The sequence below is a fragment of the Aptenodytes forsteri genome, unplaced genomic scaffold (genome assembly GCF_000699145.1).
Source record: "Aptenodytes forsteri isolate BGI_AS27 unplaced genomic scaffold, ASM69914v1 Scaffold132, whole genome shotgun sequence".
Classification (NCBI taxonomy): domain Eukaryota; kingdom Metazoa; phylum Chordata; class Aves; order Sphenisciformes; family Spheniscidae; genus Aptenodytes; species Aptenodytes forsteri.
Window position 1 is genome coordinate 1,955,620 of NW_008795520.1, and position 24,196 is coordinate 1,979,815.

The following is a 24,196-nucleotide window of genomic DNA, read 5'->3' on the forward strand; positions in this document are numbered from 1 at the left end:
AAGGAGAAAAGTACATATAGCTTATATATGACAAGACAAGAACGTAACATAGCAACTGAATATCTCTGCCCGTTGTAGTTCTTTTTCCACCTGCTGTGTCTTGTCAGCTTTTTATTTCCTGTTTTACATTTTTATTTTTGGAAAGCACTGATCTACAGCATAGATGCTGCTGCAACATAAATGGCTTTTGTGTAGCAGAGGTTAAGTTGGGTAGGGTTGGTGTGCAAGCATTACATGATCATGTGCTCTTTTTCTTCAGGCTTTATGCTTCCTTCAGCATACAGAACATGCAATAGTCACTGAAGGCAGTGTCAACTAAATATTTTTTTTTTGTTATTTTTTTGCTTTGTGGACTTGTGCCTTATTTACCACAGTATCTAAATTCTGAACTCAATGTAGAATCTCTAATTTCCTCACGTGTTTTTCTGTGGTACTTGTTATTGTGGTGTGTAAGTACTTTCAAGGTGCTAAATAATAGTCAGTAATTTAGCCTGGAAGATGGGCAGTTGCCTTCTTACGTTTCCAATAAATGCTTTAACTCTTTTGTATTTGGGTGTGGGACTGCCTCTCTAGTTGATCAGCTGTTCTACGCTGGACCCAAGAAACCTTAATCTGAAGAAGCTTTATTCTGAAGGAGAGAAGAAAGCAAGCCTTAACAATGCAGTGCAAAATGAAACATTTTGTTTTACAAAGGAAAAGTCACTTAACCAGAGTATTCCTAATCAGCTTAAATTTGTTGCTTTTATTCCTTCTCACTGTCCCCTGCCTCCAAAAGTTCTCTGATCCTCAGGAAATAATAGGGGAAGGAATGTAAAGAAATCTACCTTTTTTTTTTTAAGGACTTAATGTACAAAACACAAGTACTGTTGACTCTTTAGAAGAGCTCTCAGTTAGAGAAGGCCAGAAGCTGAATAGAATATTGTTTAATAACCAAGGGCACTGTAACTAGTGACCAACTAGTCACTAAGTCTGAATTACTTTCCCATGAACACTCAGGTCTTAAAACAGGCAGAAATAATAACCTCATTTCTCCAGGGCACTGTTAACTTCAGCTGTCAAATTCTTCTCTCTTTCTAAAATCTTGTATTTTAAGTTCACACTTGCTTTCTTCTGCATCAAATAAGTTTCAAATACAATGCTTAAAAATACTTTTTAAAGAATTATTTTTATAGTGGAAGTAGACAATTCTGAGTCTGATTTGTCCTTCTGTACAACATGAGTTATAGCATTTTACCTATTAATTCCTGCTTCAAATCTAGTGACTTCAGTGTTTGTGCATTTATTTGGAACTGAAGAGCTGTGATTAATCATTGTTTTGTCTAAAAATTCTTTTTGGCAAATTTATTTAAAACTAGTAAATCTTGTTTGTTTTTTCTAGCGTTGCTCTTGTTCGGATTAATTTCATCTAATATAATTTGATGTGGAAAGAATTTCATGATCTTAATTTTTTTCTTCAGTTTTTTTAAGTTTAAGTTGTGTACTATTTAGATTTTAATTTTTTTCATGATAGCTTCTTTGTGGCTATTTTTTTTTTAAAAAGCCCCTCTCACTGGGGAAAAAAAAAGTTTATATTTAGAAGTTAAAAAGACCTGTCATAGAGAGTGTTTTCCAAGAATGCTTTTTGTGGAAGTTTTGTTTCTTTTAGTTTCTGAAGAAATACCATAGGTGTGTGTGTATTATGGTTTATGTCCGCTGAGGACTGTGAAGATATGTGGTCTGGTGGGGTTTTATTTTGGAGTACGCATTTCTGGGAGTGAAAAACTGGGCAGCTGTTCTGTTATTACCATTGAAGAACAGTTGCAGAATTACTGCTTTTGTTAAAGAAATTTTCCAGTAGTACTGTTTTCCTCTTTAATATCATCCCCTTTGGATGCGTTAAAACAACTTTTAACAAGTAATTTTGTTGTCACTGTTGCCTTCTATATTCTTCACTTTCCACTTTATGGAATCGACTAGAGAACTTGGCAACTTTGATGCTGCTACAGAGAGCTTCCAGAAGGCTTTGCTGCTAAATCAAAATCATGTTCAGACGTTACAGCTCAAAGGAATGATGCTTTATCATCATGGTAGCTTAGATGAAGCACTAAAGAATTTTAAGGTAAGCAGGCCCTAAGTAAATACAAAATTAAAATGTTTTAACAAGGACTAGTATTCAACAAGTGCAATAAAATGGACAAATGTCGACGTTTTTAATTCTGAATGTGTATGTGCGTTTGAACTAAAATTATTTTTTTGTGAAGTCTGTCTTAAAAGATGTCTAAAACCTTACAGTTTTTAATTAAAAATGGAATTTTGCTAAAACTAAGATACTTCCTCTAACTATTATGAATTTCTAAAACCAAGCTCTTGTTGAAATGTTTTGGTTTTTTTTTTTTTTTTTTTTAAACTGGTAATTGTGTTCTTGCTAATATTTTAGTTTGGGTTGAAAAATAAAGGTTTTTTTCATATCTGGTGGAAGAAGGAATGTAGTCTTCTTTGTAATTTTAAGCTTAAAATAAGCATACAAAGTTACAATATTTATCTAATTTTTCTCAGGTATTTTCTTTGTTTTGAAAAACTCAGAATACGTTGCGATTCATTGAGCTTCTAAAAATGTGTGTGTTTCCATAGGAAAACAAAATCTTGCCTCTCTCCATTGGCATTAAACAACAGCCTCATTTTGTAGACAGAACTATAAAGGCATATGTTAATCATAGGTCCGTATCCTTAAAACAGGGAATGAAATAAGATGTGGAAACGATTACATCCCTTTCTGAATCAGTGTGTGCTTATCCCAAGGAGAACTCTTTATGTGCATTATTACATATTCACCTTCTGTAACACAATTTATAGATACTGGTGTAATTGAAAAGATATTTCAACTTTTAAGATGGAAATGCTCTTCTGAAGACATGAAATTGCAAGAAGAATCAGAGCATTAATTTTTGAATGACAAATATGAATTTGCTATGTGTTTAACATATAGTAAATAGTTGACCTAACATAATGATGTACTAATGCATGAACTAGCGAAGATATGGATGGAAGAAATGGCATGATATATATGTTGAACTAGCCAAAAATTACTTGTTGCTAATATTGTCAGGAGTATGTTTTGCCTAATTTCATTCAGCTAACAATGAAACTTCTGTAGAGATAATGTCATTAGAGCAAACATGATCTATTTTCATAACAATTTAAAGTGTGATCAAAAGCATATTTGCACTGGCAGTTCCTTCTTTTTTCCTGGTTTGGTTTTTTTTTCCCCCCCTTTAATGAAGCTGAAAATATTTTTTTTTTTTCTTACATTTGCTAGCAATTTAAGTGCTCAGCATCATTTGAAAGAAAATTGTGATGGAAGTGGATCTTAATAATCAGTAAATCTTTTCATGCGGTCTTCTGACCAAACAGGTTAGTTATTTGAAGATACTCATTCTCTCTCTTGATTTATGGGTGCTTTGTTCCTTTAATGTTCTAGAGATGTCTACAGCTAGAACCATACAATGAAGTATGCCAGTACATGAAAGGTCTCAGCCATGTTGCAATGGGACAGTTTTATGAAGGCATAAAAGCTCAGACTAAAGTTATGTTAAATGATCCACTACCGGGTCAGAAGGCCAGCCCAGAATATCTGAAAGTGAAATACCTCCGAGGTAAGTTGGAATTGTTTTTCTTTTTTTTTAATTTTCTTAAATCCTTCAAGAGCCCTAAAAGTGTAGGGCTGCTAGTTACAGCCATTTTAAAGAAACCATCGTACATTTTCATAAGCACTGTTGAGTATGTCTGTTTAAAAAAATGTATACTGATTCTTACTTGTTCATACAGTTAAAAACTAGGACCACAGATGAAATATACATTTCTGTATAATGGTAGAGAGTGTTGTGATACTTAGTTGAAATAGACTTATTTCTGTCTTGGAAATTAGCTAATAGCAAGATTAAATTATCTAAGAGTAATGACTTATTAAAGTCATGTTGGATAACTGACAAACATATAATCTGGTTTTTGGTTTTATGTAATTACCTAAGTAGGCTGATTATGCAAACGGTATTTAATTTTATTTCTTTCCTCCAGAGTATTCTAGATACTTGCATGCACATTTGGATACCCCTCTTACAGAGTATAATATTGATATAGATCTTCCTGGAAATTTCAAGGACCACTGGGCCAAAAACCTTCCTTTTCTTATAGAAAATTATGAAGAACAGCCAGGGTTACAGCCACATATAAAGTGAGTAATTTTTTTTTTTATACCTACTCCAAATGTTGGGGTGTTTTTCAGTTTGACTTTTTAAAGTGCTATTCTGAGGCATTATAACAGCATAAATGTTTAATACTATATGAAAGTGGAACTCCACTGAGTCTGTAAATCCTTTTCAAAATCATAGGGATGGGAATTGGTTTAGCTCATAAAAGAGGAAGAATGAAACTTAGGATGATTTTCTTCACTTCTGTCTTCACATAATCAATAATATTCACATAATGTTGTTTCATATTCTATGGCCTTACTGAATAACTATTCTCTCTCTTTTTTTCTTGCAATTAATGTTAAGGAGTTGATAAGTTTGAGACGCTTGGTGTAGCATTATGTAGCACCCTTATTACAGTTTCTTGTTGTGTGTTAAGTTTCTATTTTGTTATAGGTGTAATTTCCTAGATACTTAATAGGTTTTTAATGGCAGCTGGGTTTCACTGGGAAAAAATATTCTATGGAGTAATTTAGATAAACCAGTATTTTAGGAGGGGGTGATTTCAGTCAACAAAGCAGGGGATTTATTAGAATAAGCTTCAAAAATATGTAGCTAAAGGAAAGATAGCAATTTCTCCTGCTGTAAACTAGTTTCTCACTTTATCTATGTGAAAAATTGCTGAGTTAAAAATTCATGGCTTTTGTGTATATGGAATAGAATCCACCTTTTTAGCACAAGAAGCTTTTACAGAATTATGGGAGAAGTTACGGAATAAGGCTTCTGGTTTCTATACATATTCTTTTACTTAGTGTTAAAGTTCCTCAGGGTGAGCGTAACATTGGAAGATAATGTATTATCTGTGAACTTTCTTTAGTATCACTTACTATGAGCAAGTCTGAAGGTGAAATACTGGTTGTGACAGTAATAAGATCTGCCATTGAATTCAGTAAGACCAGGATTTCATTTGAGATATTGAGTGTAACTGCCATGTACTGTGTATGCTCAGTGGGATGGGAGGAGGAATAAGTGTTCTTTATACTGCTTTTAAGTATTTCTCACACAAATGGTATTGATTATCAAACAAATCTGTTTTACAACTTTGAGGACTTTTGTTGCCCAGTTATGTCTGATACATGTTTTTCTCCTCTGTAAGAGATGTGTTATTTCAGAATTTTGAAAGCTATAAGCCTGATGTGCAAGAACTCATATGTGTAGCTGATCATCTGGGTTCCATGATGCAGTATGAGACACCAGGATTTCTTCCAAATAAAAGAATACATAGAGGTATACTGAAAATGCTCTGTAAATTTGAGTGGGGAAAAAAATCAATGTGGTGATAATTTAATGCTATACCTTTGCTATCTAGAAATTAGTTTTATGCTCTGTTCCTTTCAAATCAGATAAAAAGTTTAAAATGAAACTAATCGTTATGTCAGCAGTTTCTTGACCTAATTGGGGACTGGAAATCATGGTCTCCCAGATTTTATTGATGTTGGCAATTCTTTTCCTGTAAATACATCACTTTCTTGCTTCAATTTTCCTATCTGTACAAAAATGAGTGTTTGGCTCTAATTGGTTTTCTGTTTCTGTCATTGTTTGTCCCTCTGTCCTCTTCCCCCACCCCCAGCAATGGGGTTGGCCACTCTAGAAGTAATGCAAGCTGTGCAGCGGACTTGGGCAAACTCAAAAGTTCGAATGAATGGGAAAACCAGACTGATGCAGTGGAGAGATATGTTTGATATTGCTGTGAAGTGGCGAAGGTAATGTAAAAGAAGAGAGAGAACAAGCCTTATGTTGGTTGTAATAATGATGCATGCTTCAGTTAACCACAGGGCTGAAGTCATGGAGGAGAAAATGAACGCTCGCTACCACTCTGTAACTGGAAAGTGTTCTGGTAGAAGAGAAGGATGGTTTAGGTACAAGGAGTGCACTTCTGGAAATACTCCATTTTTCTTCTTTCTTGAACAGAGGGAAAGAGTTGGGAATAGCATTTTCTGGTTGAGGCAAAGCTGTGAAAGAACATAGGATACATTGCAGCATAGGCTAACAAAAACTAACAGTTTCAAATTCCAGCAACATAAAATGCTTATGAGTTTGTTTTTTTTTCTTATGAAAATCATACATGCATTTCAATAAAAAGTTCTTTTTTTTGTGATCTCTGAATTCTAGATTTTGCCTAAAATCATTCTGTGTGTGAGCAAAGCTCAATTAAAAATATTACATGGAGTGAAACATGTGCCAATATTCATGTCCTTTGTCTTTGTAGGATAGCTGACCCTGACCAGCCTGTGCTTTGGTTGGACCAAATGCCTGCCCGAAGCCTTAGCAGAGGTTTCAATAATCACATTAACTTAATCAGGTATGAGAGTTTTACCAAACAGCCTTCCCCCACACACTGGGCTTGTACCAAAACTTGGGGGCTGTTCATGAAACAGCGTATTACAGTGTTGAATGTATACATGCTTATTGTTTTGCTTTAATATTTATTTTATATTTTCTAATGGAACATTTAGGTTTTGTGCACCTCAAATTTTCCCTCATGACATTTGCTCTTTTTCCTGAATTTCAATTGTACAACTGTGAGTTATAGCAAGATCTAACTAGGATCCAGAAAACACATATTTTTATGTGCTGTTTTTAATTCCCAAATTACCTTAAATGTAAAAATTAGTCACAATTGTAATTTTTGCAAATGCTGCTTCTCAAAGATAGTGGCAGCAGTAATGAAACAGTGCTGTTCTATTAGCTTTAATACCAATTTACAACAGAGAGGAAAAACATAGTTCTTTTAGTTGTTTCAGAGCAGGCCAAAGTAAAGCAAAAATGACAAAATAAGTAACCTGTGAAAGGTAACAGTTGCACTTTCAAACAGGGTAAAATTTAAAAGATTCAACCGCTGTTGTACGTTCCATCTTCTCCCATGCTGCAAGACTCAGTATTGTAGTCATGACAGTGCTACCTCCCATGAAGTGGTAGAAGTGTGAGAGATTCAATGTGGCAACATCACTGTCAATCACAGGAGCAGAGTGTGTTTGTGTAAGTAAATATGTAGCCAGGTTTCATCTTATTTCCCCCCCCTCCCAGGAAGTATTGAATCTTTGATCTGTCATTCTCCTTTTATATCTCTCTCTCTCTTTTTGAAAAGCTGTGTGGAAAAAGGACGATAAGGGAAGCAAAGCCTTCTCAAGAATTGTTTCAGGCAGAGAAAAACAGTGATATTCTAATGTTCGCATACAGAAGCTAATGAGAATTTGTCCACGCTCTTCCTTCTGCTCCAGGGAATGGACCCTGGCAGCCTCCGCTTTACTTTAGGGAGTGGTTACAATGTAGTGTTAAACGCCAATGCAGATCAGTAGTTGCCCTGCAGGATGTGCGGCTTCTTGAACAGTCTTATGCTCAGGCTTCTGTCTTCCCTCAAGCCAAGCGTTACGTTTGGGCTCCAAGCTCTGTCCATCTTTGCTGTTGCTGCATTTCTCTTTTCTCACACGTACGATGCAGCAGAAACCACAACCATCTGTATTTTGAGACAAGGATGTGTTCCATACTTCATCTGTTTCTTCCTGTTTTTACTTTAAATGGGAGAGTAAAAGCTTAATTTCTAGGTGATCTGTGCTGGCAGAAGGGCATTCATGTAACAGCGCTTGATTACCATGCTGAAAATAACACTGGACATTTAATCTGGGGAAATGTGTCCCTGTACAGGATCTCTGTGTCAGCAACTCTGTTTTTCACTGGCCAAAGTACTTTACTTGTTTCCTCTCATCAGAGAATGCTAGCAAAACTCATGATTTACTGTTCCAGCTGTTTTGGTGATTTCATAGAAATCTGAAATAAGCTTCATGAACATTCAGAATGGTAGGCCCACAGTGAATCTAATTCTAACCTTTTGGTTTTGGCTCAGCCTTGACTTTTGGGGATCTCATCAGCATTTTGGTCGTGCTTTTTTGATAGCTAAGTAGTGGTTCTCTGAAAACTATTGATTTGGCACTTTTTTGGAAGGAACAATAGACTTGAAGCAGCCTAAATACCACCGCCTTAGGAGTTGATCACACTTTAGTACTGGATGGTGATTGCATCCTTTTTGATTCTGGAAACCTGTACTTGTTTGATCATTCTGCATCCCAAGTAATAGCTGCTTTCACTGGTCAGTTTTCCGTAGTGATTTGTTTCTGCTTTTGGATTCCCTCCTGATGATTTCACAAGAGGTGAGGGATAAAAGGAATTAATATATTAAATGGTAATAGGTTTTTAAAATTTATTTCATTTTACTTTTGAAGCATGTTCTAGTCCATTATGATTTCTGAATGACAATTTACTCTTAATGGATTATACAGATCTGTATAATCTCCTCCTTGCATTACTCAACTGTAAAATGGCTGCTGACTGAAGATATTGATAGGCTACAGAGCTAACACCTTTTTGTTGATAATTGAGATCACTTTATGGTCTCTTGACTGTTTTTCAGGAAGACATACATTGCTTTATATTTAGCTTATGGTTTGAAAGTTATTCTCATAACTGTATGACTAAGGCTGAATTCTTTCTATAGCACGGCTACCTGAAAACCAGGTGTAACAGTAGGTTATTTAGGCTGACAAATGGCAGCCTTCATGGTTATTAAATATACAAAGTTATAAGCTGTTCAGTCAAATGAGAAGTGTAACAATAGCAGTTGGGTGTTCTTTTAGTATTCGTAACAGATCTAGTCGTGATGAGCTCAAGCTGTCTCTAGGTTTTGTTTGGTCTAAATTGTACACAGGTAATTTCTGTGTGCAAAAATATTTGGATTAGCTATCTGTTAACATAATCTTTTTCTTTACTCAGAATTCCTTGCATTTAAAGTCCATTATTGTTCAGTGATTCCTGTCAAATGAGTCTTGGCATGGAGGCACTAGCATTCAGTGACTGCTGAATTAAAGATTCTTTTCCAGAGTGGCAAAATGTTTGGAGAGTGTCAGAAAACAAAAACTCTTTTTGTTTGTTTTGAGTCAATTTGGGGACCTTTTGTTAAAGATGTATATGAAACATCTTGCACATCACAATGTTTGATAGGCTTCTAGATCTTAACATTCTCAAGTTGCAAGTATATCAGCTGTCACTACTTCTTCATGGGTCTGCAGACAAGTGTGACTTTGGCTTATCTCCTTTCTGGCTTAAATGATTAAAGCTGCCAAATTTCCTTTAAAATAGAGAAAATGTTTTTGAAAGCTTAAGTTATTTTCATAGGCAAAACAAGGATTTGGGATTAGCTAAACATTAATCATATACTCAATATTTTTATTAAAAAAAATGAAGACACTCTCTGGAACACTGCTACTTTTGAATTCTTGGTGGTAGTGTTTATTAAACAAGGAGAAAGACTGGGAATAAACACACATCACTTCTGACCACCCACCAAAAGTCTTTTCTTGGTACTACTGCTTCCTGATGGCCTTATCGAATGATAGGTCTGGTTTGGATGTATTTTCCAAGATGCCACTGAAGGAAAATCCAGTTCATTATACTGACACGCTTCTGCCTGTTGTACAGATATTTTTTTTTTAATACAGATGGAAAATGATGGGACGTACAACAAGGGCAAATTATATATATAGATTTGACTTCATCCTTCCGCTTTCCCTACCTCCCTTTCCTATGTGCAGATATGTATGTGTTCTAATTCTGTTCAGTTTTTAAAGACTGATTCTGCCATTATTCTGAGACTAGGCCTACTAAAGTGTGAGACTGTCGAGGGAGACATTAGACAGGGACTTAAGCTGCCAAAAATCACTTAAAGTGGAAAAAAAGCTAGGTGTACACACCTTCCTGTGATTGACAGTGGTTTTGCTTCCTCAGAAAGCAATAACGTTTGCTTTATAAAATCTTGTTTTGTAGACTGGGAGAAGAGGAAGGACTCCTACAAATGCAATAATGGTATGTAATTTTTCCTCTCAGAGTGGTTATAATCCTAGCAGGTTTCTACCAAGTTTTTAATGTATATTTTTTCCTTAGTAGTCCAAGGGAAAAAAAACCACCTTTTTGATGTTTTTGTTTAACAGTTACTACTTGTAACTGTTAGGAAGGAAAGCAAAATTACTTCAATATAGAGGGATGTAGGTGAATAAAGAAAAATGTATGTGGACTGTCAGAGCAGGTCAGCATATATATTGGCAAATACGTAAACTGGAGAGTGTTGGTTCTCTAAGTAAATCAATGTGCAGATTGAGAATTCTCTTCTAGTTCTGCAATATCTATGAGTATAAATAACTGTTTAAGATTATATCCTTGTACAAATTGATAATTATCATATAGATAAGATTTACTGGACATGGGCACACTGAAAATGGGGAAATATGCATGAAATGTTGTTTTTCAGAGAACAGCAACACTAATGATATATGAGCCTTTGCCAGTTCTCTGTGGAATCTATATTCAAAATGGGGGATGGGCAATTCACCACTTCAGACAAACCTCTAGTTCATTCCTTTAATTTACAAAGCATCTATGGATAAAATTCTGTCAAATATTAATGAGTAATATTTGTGTCTTAGCCCTGGAATGTTGGGTTGAAAAACAAGACTTTAAAAAAACTTTTTCTTTTCTTTGTAGGGGACAGGTCATTAACATGCGGTACCTGGAATATTTTGAGAAAATTCTTCATTTTATCAAAGATAGGATCCTTGTTTATCATGGGTAAATTACTGATTTTATTTTTTTTTTCCCCTGCTTCACTGCCCTGATAATACTGATTTGAAATTTACATATAATAGTCATTTCAGAAAGTCTGAGGGATATTTTCTTAATTTTACTAAGTTCTAGTTTTCTTAATTTTACTAAGTTCTAGTTTTCTTAATTTTACTAAGTTCTAGTTTTCTTAATTTTACTAAGTTCTAGTTTTCTTAGTGTCTATAATTCTTATTTCCTATTGGAAATGCAGAATCCTATTCATTGCCACATAAAGAAACTTAAACTAATAGGAAAAAACATTGTGAATTACAGTATACCTAGAAACTAATAACAGTGTTGAATTTGTACCTACATTTTTGGCATGAGTGGGTCTCAATTCTTTCTAAAAATATGAATTATTTGAGAAGTTGGGTTTCCTCCTGGTAGAATAGAATACAGTTTCTCTGAATATTGAGATTAATGTATTAAATAGTAGGAGTGAGGAAAAAGAGAAAAGAAGATATGGAAGGTAGCTTTAATTGACACTGGTGTTTGACAAGTAGCTTTAAAGGAGAAAAGAATCTTTACCACCTGTTATGTAGACGGGTTGGTAGACTTTGTCCTGGAACAGAAGACAGTTGTAGAATCTTGAATGAAAGAATGTGACTAAAGGTAATCTGAAAATTGATGTTGGCATCTATTTCAAACTTTGATCATTTTTTTATAAGTAAAATGTCTTCCCCACCTGTGGCTCATTTGTGGCAACAGTGTTCTGATAATGTTAAAAATTAAGAAACTCTTTTAGCTTTAAACCCTCTATTTTTTCTTTGGCCTGGTAACTTTTATTAAATATTGATTTCTGTTTTTCAATCTCACTATGCTACTTAAATATCAAAAAATGAAAGTGCAGAAAATCCTTATAACAGTTGAAAACATTTAAGTTTTAGAAAATTTATCATAGTTGCTGAAGATGCGTAAGTTCTGTAGTAACTGGGCAGTCTATCCTCTATTGGGAGAAAGTTTATTCAGAGTGAGCCAGCAGCATTTGACCTTAAACCAGAGCAATTTGTGCTGTGATTTTTTTTTTTAATAATTCTGTTCTTAAAATCTGAGTGTACAGTAATTAATACGTATTAGAGCACTAGTTCAATAGGTTTCTTCATGGTCCACCTGTGCCTGCATCTGTAGTATTTACATACCTTTGAGGCTACACAGATGCGTATATTTTGAGAAGGATATTTCTACCATTAACTCTATTCTTCCATCTTTCCTCATCAACAACTCCCTGCCCGCACACACTCATGCAAACACTGTTTAATGCTTTAGAGTGGCCAACAGCAAATGAGTAAGATAAACCTGAAGTTTGAAGCTGAGGTTTGAAGCTGAAAAAAATAAGCTGAGCTGATATAGGAGGAAATTACTTTTTGAAGAATAGGAGAGCATGTAGCCAAGTATGAAGGACCTAATTTTCAGAAAAGAAATAATTAAATAACTTTCGATAACTTATTCCACTATGGCTAATTATGTTAAAGCTAGATGGATTTCCAGAAATGCTACATGTGTTCAACCATTGCGATTCCATATTTAATTTTTTCCAGTGCTAATAATCCAAAAGGACTATTAGAGGTTCGAGAAGCTTTGGAAAAGGTACATAAAGTAGAAGATCTTCTTCCCATAATGAAGGTAAATTAAAGAAAAACTTCAAAATGTGATAAAAATAATAAAATGTATTCTGGGAGATATGCAGTTCCTCAGAATATAACCATCGTGTATAATATTAAAATGAATAACTGGAAACACTAACTCAGGTTATTTCAAATCTGCATATGTAGGGTATGACCTTCCCTTTGATATATGCAGACGTGTGATGTATATTTGAAAGGCTTGGCCTAACTGTGAATTGGTAGAGAAATGATGGGAAAACAGAACATTTGAAGCCAGCCTTATCAACCGGAAGGGTTTGTGGTCAGATCCACCATAATGGGCTCACAGAATGCCTGTACAGTATGAAGGAAAAAATTGAAGATGTGTGTCTGAAATATTAGGAACATGGAAGCTCTTTTTACCTTAGGTTCATTGGTGCAGGTCAGTACGTGGTGGGGCTGGCAGGGGGAAACAGGGGAATAGTTGCCCTTAGTGACTGATAGCTAATCTGAAATGAAATCTTGGTTTATGTTCTTGTGCTTTGGAAGACTGTCAGAAAAGGGGCAGGGAAACCTGCAGGTTTTTCCTCTTGCTGGTGGTGGTCTTTGTAGAAGGGCTTTGGATATATGATGTGCAAAATGGTTTATACTCTTATCTCAAGTAATAAGGCTTGAGCTGGGTTTAAGTAAAAGGTCTTCCCCCTCTCCCCTCACTCCCCCAAATTAATCTAGGATGAGCAGTGCGTAAGTATTTGGGTTTGTTACACTGTTACGAAGTATTTCTTTTTAAAAGATTAGACAGGGTTTTATCTAGAATAGAATAAAATTTGGGAAGAAACAATCATTCTAAATAGAGACAAACTCATTGCTTTCTTATCGCGTGCGTCCACATTGCAATTTCATATCTAAGCAAAGCTGACGGATTGCCATAGAACAGAGCTCTCTGAAGATATATTGCTGTTACTACTGATAGACTGTCTGGGTTTGGATTTGTTCACAGTAGTAGTGCTCACTCACTTGTGCACTACAGTTATCTTTACAGAAGCTACGTAGCTCAAGCACTAAATTTTTCTATGGTTTTTTTTAATACGTATTACTAATATAAGTGTGTTCAAAGAACATACCATAATTTTGGAAGTCCTTTTTATACTACTGTCTTGTTCTTGGCCTTGAAAGATGAAGCCAAGTGGATACTAACTGAGCCTAAACAAAAACTTGTGATGAAGAGGTAGTAGATGTTGGGGTGGATAGACAATTAAGTGTTCCCTACTGACACACAAATGTGCAAATAAAGCCCTGTAGAACATCTAATGTGGCTACTGTTGAATTGTAGGCCAGAAAAAATGCTATTGCTGGAATTAAAAATACAGGTTACTCCAAGAGGATGATGAAAATATATAAACATAGTGGACTATACATGACGTATTTCAAAATAAATGTCTCAACTGGCAGCAAATATTCTTCCTAGTTTTCATAACCTGTACATTTTGCTCTGGTTTGAATCTCCTGTATCCCATTCCAAATTGTATTGAAGTGGAATGCTGTTTCTCATTAGAGGCTTTTAGATTTGTTTCTTTAAAATAAATGCAGGTTCCCTTTAAACAAAACATCCTGGATCACAAGTTCTATCTTAAAATAAGTAATTGCCTGAGTAATTCATTCAACACTGTTGCACAGTAGTCATTAATAGTGCCTGTATAAAATGAATGTCTGCTAATACTGATGTCGGGTAGCTGGGGAATGTTGTGTGTCAAAAGCTGGGCTTTTGGCTTTACTTAAATACAGTCTTGCCTGGTTTATACAACTCTTTGGCTACAGTATTACACTTAGATAACGTAGCTTTGTAAAATTCTTAACTGTGATAAAGATTTTTCCTTCTGATGAGGATAAACGTTAATTGAAGCTGGATCAGTTAAGAAATTGTTGCTGTGAGCTGTATTCTGGAATCCACGCTTAGACTAATGCAGCTTAGTGTAAACATAGAACAGGCTCTCAAATTCCTGCTTTTGCACTTACATTGTTACGCCAAAAGGTTACTATCAACATGCAACTTACGGAGAAATCTGTACAACTCAAGCTGCTTTGTACAGTTGCTTTTCATAAACAGTGCTGCTTTTTATTTGCTATATAGTTACAAAGTTGAATGCCAATATGCCTTGTTCAATATTTATGATTTCCATTCAGTAGGAAATAAAGGATAAATGAAATAATGTAGTTGACAAACTCTCTCCTGTTCCCTCAGTTTGTCCATTTTCATTTCTGCTCCATGTATTTCAGGTGTTTCAAAACAATAGCTAGGCAGTCTGTCTCTGTTCACTAATAGTACTTTTTTTTTCTTTTGGAAGCAGTTTAACAGTAAAACAAGAGATGGGTTTACTGTGAACACTAAAGTCCCCAGCCTCAAGGATCAAGGGAAAGAATATGATGGATTCACAATTACAATAACAGGAGATAAGTATGTTTGCTATTTTCAGGGGTTCAGGTACATTAGGTAATGATGAAGTATTAGCAATTAATCTTCTCAAATGCCATTTCTACTTGCATAAAGTGGGTTTTGTTTTTCACTAGTGGCATTTTTGTAAATACCTAAAAAATTTGTTCATTTGAGGACTTCTGATTCCTGTTGTCTTCCCTAACAAAGAGGGAATATGGATAACATTGATGGAGTAGGCCCATTTGAGATGATTCTCTAACATATAGCACAAAAGTGAAGAAACACCTTGTTATTCATCTTGGACTATAAAATGCCTAAAGGGGAAAAATCTCAAAAATCTCAGTCTTTATCCATGTCAAAATGCATTACTATCTGTGAGACCTTGTCTATTACGGTGACTGAAAAGTCCTGAATGGAATGGAAATTTCTATGATCTAAGAATGGAAGAGATTCTCTTCTGTTTGGATTTTTGGCCTTTTTTATCTTTATTGTTGAGATGTTTGCAGACCTTCTATCTGCAAATGCCAATTTACATAGTACCTGAATGTGTGAGGATACAATCGGGAGGCTTTGGGTCACTCTTTGGGTGAGATAGTAAATTTCTCACTTTATGGATACTGGCTCCTTGTCTTCCTGAAGAATGAGCATTAATCTGAAGCTCAGAAGCTCTGTCCTACTACTAACTAAATACTTTGGCTTATGGGACTTAAAATTCTATGCATTGAAATCTTTCCCAAAACTTGTATGCTTCCAATGAGTAGCATGGAAGCCAAGCTTCTCTTCTAAAGTGTTAACATCTCTCTTGGGTTTTAATTTTACATTCTAAATCATATGCCTGTATACAGTGAAATGGCATTAAATATATGGCCTCACTGTTTTGGGGAAAATATTTTTATGTCAGTAAACCAGTCTAACTTTGTTCTGCACAAACTTTGTTCTGTATCAGTCAGTCTGTTTTGATCCATATTTTGTAACTATGCTTTTATACAAAAACAATTCAATTTTGGTAGTTTAAAAGTCAACAAAACTACACTTTACATTCTATAAAAAAATCTCAAGCCCATGAAGGTATTTTAAAACTTTCATATTTCTTTTTAACCTACACTTTAAGTTGAAACACTAATGCTTGTCAGGTATTCTTCAATGCAAATACTTCATCTGTGATTAGACAGCAGTCTTTATGTATTCTTTCAGACAAACTTACAATGTGACAAAATGTTTTTAATTCAGTGATTTTTTTTTTTTAAACTAAAAGGGGGGGCAATGCACATAATCTCCTGCTTAAGGAAGAATGATAGGAAAAAGGTTATGATGTGGTATTTAACTGTAGTACATTTGTAACTTACCCTGGATATTAGATTATGTGTCAAGTTCTGTTCAAAAAGTTTCTTACTTCCTTTTTTGTTTCATCTACTTGATAGAGTGGGGAACATATTATTTTCGGTAGAAACTCAGACAACAGAAGAGAGAACACAGCTGTATCATGCAGAAATAGATGCACTATATAAGGATCTAACAGCTAAAGGAAAAATTCTAATTCTGTCTGCAGAGCTGGGGGTAAGGCTGTTTTAATGGAAATGATGAATTCCTTGATAAAATTCTATTATGTTTTTACACCTTCTGTTTAACAGTCACTGTTCTAATAATTTTTGACAGAGATCTTAAGTAATACAATCGACTGCTTGCTTAAACCCAATTATGACAAATACCATAAGAAGTTGCTATAATTCTATCTGTTACTTTAAAATTTGCTATGCTTTGCTGCAGTAATAGAGACAGTCCAGACAAGGTCTCAATATCACAGGGTGTTCCTTCTGCCCCTGCCCCCCGCCCTGCTCCTTATTTTCTTTATTTTTCTCATGGGTCTGTGTTCACTGTTTCATCATCTTTATAAGCACTGCTTAGGATTTGACTCATGGTGGCTACATATAAGATGAGAAGTAACAAATTCATGAGAAGCACTAGAATTGTGTTTATCTTGATTTGTAGTGCAGTGAGAATCTGACTACATTTGAGCTTGTGCTTTCCATTTCTCATCCTTTAACACAGTGTAGATGAACTGTTTCACATAAATTTTAAAGATATAACAAAATAATTTGCTCAAACACCCGTTAATCAGACTTCAACTTCTCAGCTTGACATTTTTCACATTTGAAATGGTTCTTTAAAAAAAAAATCACAGTACTGTAGGACTTTCCAATGTGTGTTCCTTTATATGGTATTACCTGGCTATTAAATTATCTTTAATTCACTTTTTTTTTCCTCTTGCTTAGGAAGTAGATGCTGTTTGCAACTTGATCCTGTCATTAGTTTATTACTTCTATAATTTAATGCCACTTTCAAGAGGATCTAGGTTAGTGATTGTCTTTATCATGTCTGTTATCTTGGATGCACGCCGTAAAATGTCCATGTGTTGCAGTTTCTTTCTATATTTTTTAATACAAAAAAAAGCTAAAAAAGCTCTGGGTTGAGCTGTGTGTCTTGCATTGTCTGTCATTTTGTGCTGCCATGACGATGGATACTGACTTAGTACTGTTTTAAAAGCTAGTTTGTAGTTGCTGATGGTAACTATTCATAGCTGCATGTTTATTTAAAATGATGAGTAGTTTGTATTTATAGACCTAAGCTCACAGATTGAAACGTGTCATTTTTAAATTGTAATGCTTGGGTTCTTAATCCATATTATGTTACACCACTGTAATTTCATATTTCAGAAGCTTTACTGAGACATGTATTTAAGATTAAATATACTTTGAGATAACTTATTTTAATAAAATACACTAAAATATTATTTTAGTAATTTATTGCAACTGTTAGGGTCACCAAATGAAACCCTAGAATAAAGTCCCATATGTCAGATCTCTTCAACTGAAATTCTGGTTTAATTCTAACCTGGCTACATCTAAGACTATTACGAATCTCTGTTCCACAAAGCACTTAAGATCTTTAAGCTTATTATTAAACACAGTTCAGTAGAAAATAAAATTAAAAAAAATCCTGAGACTTCAATTTTATAATCAGACTCTGCCTTTATCTTACAGAATGTAAAAATGAACAGAAATTCTGCCTGAGTTTCACAATTTAAAAAAAAGTTAAAAAAAAAAAGGTTAAGTAACTGAACAGCTTTACAGTGCCTCTAGCTCTGTTGCAGTAGAGTTCATAAGCTTTTCTGGGCTACTGCTAAGTTTCCTGGGAACAGGAGTTTGCTTTGTTTTCAGCTCTATGGGGTCTTAAGAACTCGTAAGTCTGAAATTATGATTGACTACTGTAGAAACAGTGCTCTTCAGTAGTTAAACTCCATAGGATCATAACTTCATTCCAGTGGTGTTGGAAAGTAACAGTGATTTCACTTTTTAAGTGTTTCATGCTTGTTTTTACTTCTAAAATAAAGTAACTAGCACAGTAATTTTTGCTAGCCTTGTATGAAACAGTACTATATTCTATTTGTTTTGTAGTCTAAAATAGCGTTATGGACTTAGCGTACTTCGTTTTGGTTTTGATTTTTTCTTTTTTTTTTTTTTAGTGTGATAGCTTATTCAGTGATCATGGGAGCACTAATGGCAAGTGGAAAAGAAGTATCAGGAAAAATCCCTAAAGGAAAGGCAAGTATCAAAATACACTGGTTCAGCCTTCATGGAAGAAGTAATACTTGTAAATGTGAGGAAGGAGCTGTAAGAATGAACAGAAGTTGCACACTTGTTTACTGGAGATGGGTTAGCTGCATACTATGGTGTCTTGCAGCCTGAGAGAGTTTTGAAAATTTCATTGCTGTTCTGACAGCAGGTGAGATTTAGAGATAGTATGTGCAATAATTCTGGTTAGTCAAATTGTAGCAGTTTGTGTCCCACAGTAATTACATATTCCTAACTGAAGCATTCCTAGTGTGCTGAGCTGCTCTTTCCAGCTTTCTTTGAAAAGGGTTCTGAGAATACTTGGGCAGAATTAGTGACTCTTCTGGCACACAGCAGAAATTTTCTGTCTTTGCTCTCGATGTATTCCAGAGCATTTAGGGCTTGGTAAGTAGAAATGTACTTGCAGCTTCTCTTGATTTCTCCTTTCCCTCTGCATTCTGCTTAATTTAAAATAAGTCCTAGTTTTTAAGTGACTCTATTTGAATATTATACCGCTTTGCTCAATAAAGGGTTTCCCTTTCTTCCACTATTGGTCTGTTAGCTGTGTTACCTTTTCAGCATGAAAGGAGTGAGAGTACCTCTGTCTCTTTAATGTATTGTCAAAAGAATCGGTGAAATTCCAGTGAGAATCAAAGCTGTTGAAGAAAATATCCTGTGTGGATAACTGAAGAAAGAGTGACTTTCCCTTTTGTTCTAGAAAGCCCTGAAAGCAATGAAGTTTGTCCTTTCAGTACAGTGAACCCCTAGTAGCTTTTAAGAGCAAACTGCAATTGCTTAGTAGCAAGAAAGCTTCGAGGAAGCTTTGGGGACACTTTTACATTTGAGGGTTTTTCCTGAAACAGAGTGCCTGAATTGGAACAAAACCACTTTTCACCAGCTGGAAGAAATTGTTTTCCCTAGTTGAATGAAACTGGGATTTTATTTTGGTTTGTTTTTTTTTTTTTCCCCAGATTCCTTAGAAGGGTATTTCTGGTCCCAAGCTTATGACAGCATGCATTATCAGACTGCTCTGAAGACAAAGACGCCCAGTAGTCAAAAGTCCTGTTATTGCCTGGCAGGTCAGTCAGTAGCCACGGCCAGTGTAGTTTCCAGTATTGGTTGTGGTGGCGTGTGCCAAACCCACAGAGAGCTTCAGTGCCTGGCATGCATGCTGACTTCCAAACTGGTGATGAGGGAGAAAGTAGTCTGGGCACAGACTAGTTAGTAAGCTTACTCCTGTCTTACCAAGAATATAGGTAGCGTGCCCTCAGAACCCTTCCTTGAATTCAGCTGAAGTTCACTGAACCACAAACGTGTCAGCTTAAATGTTTCAGTACTAGTGAACCAATGTTTTTGACTGAACGTTGTTTTGCTGAAAACTTATTTTCAGCTGTAGATATGAAGTTACACAGAGTTCTTGGCTATATGTCATCAAACTTGTCTGAAAACCCACTGTAGAAAGAGGTAATACAGAATGCCTGGGAAGTCCAACATAAATTTACCAATCGTGATACAATATTTTGCAGAATACATGCATGTATGTAGACATGAGAAATATCCCCATTTTATTTGGACATTGTAATAAAGGGCTGAAGACAGTATTTTCTGGTGCTGACTCATTAGTATAAACAACTTGTTAAGAGAGAAAAAAAAAACCTGGATTTTTTCACAAAAGGAACGATATGTTTTTAAAGTTGAATTTATATGTTAAGGATATTCGAGGATTAACTTCCTGAAATTAGAGAACTTGAAGCTTCTCTAATTTCTTAAGATCTTTTTTTATTTTCTTGCATTTTCAGCTGGTTGATTTTGAAGCAATGACAGCACCAGGGTCTGAAGCTTTTAGCAAAATAGCAAGGAGCTGGATGAATCTAAAAAGGTAAATCTTTTTGTTCAGATGGGGGGTGGGGAAATAAAATATTAAATACTTTATATTTAAAACTTAAACCTATACTAAAAAATGTTACTTAAAAACTATGAGTTTAGTAAACAATTCAGTGTATTTTTTAACACTGTTTAGGAATTGATAAGACAAGATTTGAATTTACAAACACAGTAGTTTAGTCTAACCGAGTAGTTAGTAGTCTAGACATTCAGTTATGTGAGTGTTATCTTCTGAGAAAATTACTTGTGTTAATATTTTCTTCATTTTGTCCAGTGGTCAAATTTGCCTTTTTATTATTATTTTTTAATAATATTTAGTAAATCTGGTGATTGAGTGAACAAAGCAGGGGAAAATTTTAACTTTTTTTTTCCATTCTTACGGATCTCTTCAAACTATATATCAAAAGTCACTTACTTATCCTTTAGTGCTATTTTAATTTGGAGAATAAGTATTTTCAAAGTAGATGGAAGTTTTGAATATACAGAATTATGTTACTTAGTATAAGTGCATGACTTTTGTATAATGCTTTAAAATTTTGATTTTCATATGAATTGATTTTTTGAATACTGAACACATTAATTCCTTGTCAATATTATGAATCTGGTGCATTTGATTTGTCCCTTAGTGGTTATTCCCCATACAAAATCTAAAAATCGGGCCAGAGACAAAACCAGTTTTAGTATCCTTCAAGTCAGGGTCAAGACACTTAAAGGGTGCTGAGAGAACTGGCCGATGTCCTTACAAGGCCATCTATAATCTCTGAAAGGTTGTGTACGTCAGGGGACGTTCTTGGTGACTGCAGGAAAGGAAATCTCGCATCCATCTTCAAGAAGGCCAGAAGGACGACCCAGGGGAACTATAGGCTGGTCAGCCTCACTTTGGTCCCTGGGAAAGTCAGGAAGCGAGTCCTCCTGGAAAGCATTTCAGGGTATATGAAGGAGGAGGTGACTGGGGACAGTCAACATGGGTTTACCAAATGTTGTGTGACCCAGTATGATTGCTTTCTGTGATAAAACAACTAGATTTGGGGATGAGAAGAGAGCAATTGATATTGTTTATTTTTTACTTCAGCAAGGACTCCCACAATACCCTCATACCAAGATAGCACATCATGGTCTGGATGAATGGACAGCTAGATGGGTGAAAAGCTGTTTGGATAATCAGATTTGAGGGGTACTCAGCACTTTAGACCACACCTAGAATACTGCATCCAGTTTGGGGGCAGCTGCAGTAAAGACTCTGATAAACTGGAGCAAATTCAGTAGAGAGCCGCCAAGATGGTGAGGGGGCTGGAGCACATGCCTTAACAGGAGTGAATTGGGCTTGTTCAGCCTGGAGAAGAGAAGGCTTTGACCTAACAGCAGCTTTGCAGTACCTGTGAGTATTGAGAAAATGGAGCCGGGCAGTGCTTGGTGGGAGGATAAAAGGCAACATGCATGAGTTGAAACAAGGTTCAGGCTGAGTGTAATCTTTTTGCCCGGAAGGGTAGTCAAGCAGCGGAGCAGGCTGCCCAGAGAGGCTGTGCAGTCTCCATCCCTGGAGATTTTCAAAACCTGACAGGATAAAGCCCTGACACCCTGGTCTGACTTCACAGTTGACCTTGCTTTGAGCAGGATGTTAGATCACAGACCTCCCGTGGTCTGGTCCAACCTGAGTTATTCTGAGAGCCTGAGGAACTCTGCAGCTGCTGTTAGTGCTGAATATCTCGTACTGATTAGTGTTGTTTGACTTTGCTATCAGTGTTTCTCAGCCTGGTGAATTTCACTAGACTATAAAATCTCTTCCTAAATGAAGAAGGATATTAAGAAGACTCAAGGACATCTTTGTCAGACTCAGGCTAGGCTAAAAATCTACATGTAAATGCAGTCAAATTCAGCATTTATTAAGGAATGACATTTTTAAACTGCAGTGTAGCAAGTTACGGTTTTTATTAAAAGCACTCTGCACAAATATTGTGCCTTGGTTGTCTTGGAAATGTAAAATATTTGTTTCCCACAATTTTTTACTGTAAATTTCCCAATTTATATACCCAACTTCTTAATCCTCTGTTCATTTGGTTTTTTGTTGTTTGGGGTTTTTGGGGGGGTTTTTTGACATACCTTTACCAAAGGGGAACTTCTCTCTTGGGAGCAAAGTCAGCTTAAGCCATTTCAACCCTACCTATGTGTTTCTGACCCTCTCAGTTGTACTGTTGAAATTTGTGGGAATCCATGGCAAACCAGATCAGGGAACTGATTTGTGTTAAAAATAACCTTGCCAAAACCAAAATTTATTTTTTAACCAAGACCATTTTGTAGCATACTCCCACTGATAGTATTGCTGGCTCAAATGAGGCATGTGTAATGGGCGAGGAATGAGCCAGAGCTGGCTAAAGTTGGCTTTGCTTGATGCTGAGAAAAATGTCTGTACAACCACAGCCCAAAGGACTTGAAGTAATAATATGAAGGTAATTAACCTGAGTGGCTAATTTGTCTGTGGTAGAAGAATGATAGTGGGTAAGGCAAGTAAGTCCTGAAGACTTAAAGAATAAAATTTTGCTTTAACTTTGGCTCTTTTGTGTAGTTATTATTTTCATTCTGTATAGTGACTGAGGAGTTATGAGAAGCAAGAGCTGATTGTGGGCAACAGATTCTTGTCTTCAGGACCCAAGTTTGTTGGAGAAGGGGATGAAGAGAAGTATAAGCTAATGTGTAAACTTCCAGGTAAATCATAAAACTCAGCAAAAGATAAATAACTTTCTTTTTTTTCTCCTCTTTCAGTATTTCACCTTCTTACAAGAGCCTACCATCAGTATCAGAGACTTTTCCAACCCTGAGAACGATGATTGAAGTACTAAATACAGACTCATCTCATTGTCTAAAAAAAACTATAGTTGTTGTATAATTTATACAAATAAAAGGCCAAGAGGTACTGCTTCATAAATTATTTTGAAGGGGAAATTATGGTCAAAATGGTTTTGGTTTGTTTTTTTAATAGAGTAAACTTACTTGACTAGTTATCACTAGAATAAAAGGAATCTTTCCGTGACCAATAATATTAAAAAGGAAAAAAGCAGAACAGCTGATTTCTTGTCTTGAGACATACTCCAACAGGAAATACAGTTGTTCAGGGGCCAAACCGAAGAGCAATAAGAAACTTCCATCACAGTTATGATCTGAACATACTGCAAGTGAAAACTTATTTAAAAAAAAAAAGAGAAGAGTAATCTGCATTGGAAATATCACTATACTACTTCCCATTTGTTGGTTTGTTTTTTTTTTTCCAAAGCCTCTGCATGGAAAACTTCATGAGCTGTACATGTGTAAGTAATTGGTAAATATACGGGCATTTCATGTAATGCAATCCAGTGAAGGAACAGATGTCAGCTTAAAAGAATGGGTTTCAGGAAAACATCATTTGGAAACAAAAACAAACAAATGACATATTTGGAATTAGGCTCTTGGTGAGTAAATGTCAGAAATACAGCAACTGTACATCAGTCTCCCTTTCCAAGTACCCATTGGTTGTGGTGGTTGGCAAAAGATAGCAATGGATTGACAGTATATTGGGAGAGCTAGCTAGGGCTCCTTGAGTTGTTTTTGTTGGAAGGGCCTGGCAGCATTCTGGAAAGGCAGGCTTCCTGTAGGGCAGGGCTAGTTCAGTTCAAACAACATGGACAATACCATGAACCAATTTCTGATTCTAATAGTGATGATTTTCTTTCTGGTGAGTCCTAACTGAATTATACTCATCTTAGTTTGAGCTCTGTGACTTTAGAGCTCTTTATCAGGTTAAGTGATTTCGGAAGCAGCAAGCAATGGTGGGGCAAA

At 35.6% G+C, this 24,196-nt stretch overlaps 1 protein-coding gene across 1 annotated transcript in view; it reads left to right on the top strand.

The window, feature by feature from the left end:
- Nucleotides 1-23,289, top strand: part of TTC13 (tetratricopeptide repeat domain 13) — a 43,895-nt gene extending 20,606 nt beyond the window's left edge. The window contains exons 11-24 of the mRNA XM_009281815.2: nucleotides 1,957-2,098; nucleotides 3,458-3,632; nucleotides 4,054-4,210; nucleotides 5,323-5,453; nucleotides 5,797-5,929; nucleotides 6,436-6,528; nucleotides 10,758-10,841; nucleotides 12,413-12,497; nucleotides 14,806-14,912; nucleotides 16,313-16,448; nucleotides 17,165-17,244; nucleotides 18,415-18,493; nucleotides 20,302-20,381; nucleotides 23,147-23,289. Coding sequence (XP_009280090.1) covers nucleotides 1,957-2,098; nucleotides 3,458-3,632; nucleotides 4,054-4,210; nucleotides 5,323-5,453; nucleotides 5,797-5,929; nucleotides 6,436-6,528; nucleotides 10,758-10,841; nucleotides 12,413-12,497; nucleotides 14,806-14,912; nucleotides 16,313-16,448; nucleotides 17,165-17,244; nucleotides 18,415-18,493; nucleotides 20,302-20,381; nucleotides 23,147-23,270 — 1,606 coding nt within the window. The 3' untranslated portion in view covers nucleotides 23,271-23,289. The remainder of the gene's footprint in view (nucleotides 1-1,956; nucleotides 2,099-3,457; nucleotides 3,633-4,053; nucleotides 4,211-5,322; nucleotides 5,454-5,796; nucleotides 5,930-6,435; nucleotides 6,529-10,757; nucleotides 10,842-12,412; nucleotides 12,498-14,805; nucleotides 14,913-16,312; nucleotides 16,449-17,164; nucleotides 17,245-18,414; nucleotides 18,494-20,301; nucleotides 20,382-23,146) is intronic.
- Nucleotides 23,290-24,196: the final 907 nt, after the last annotated feature.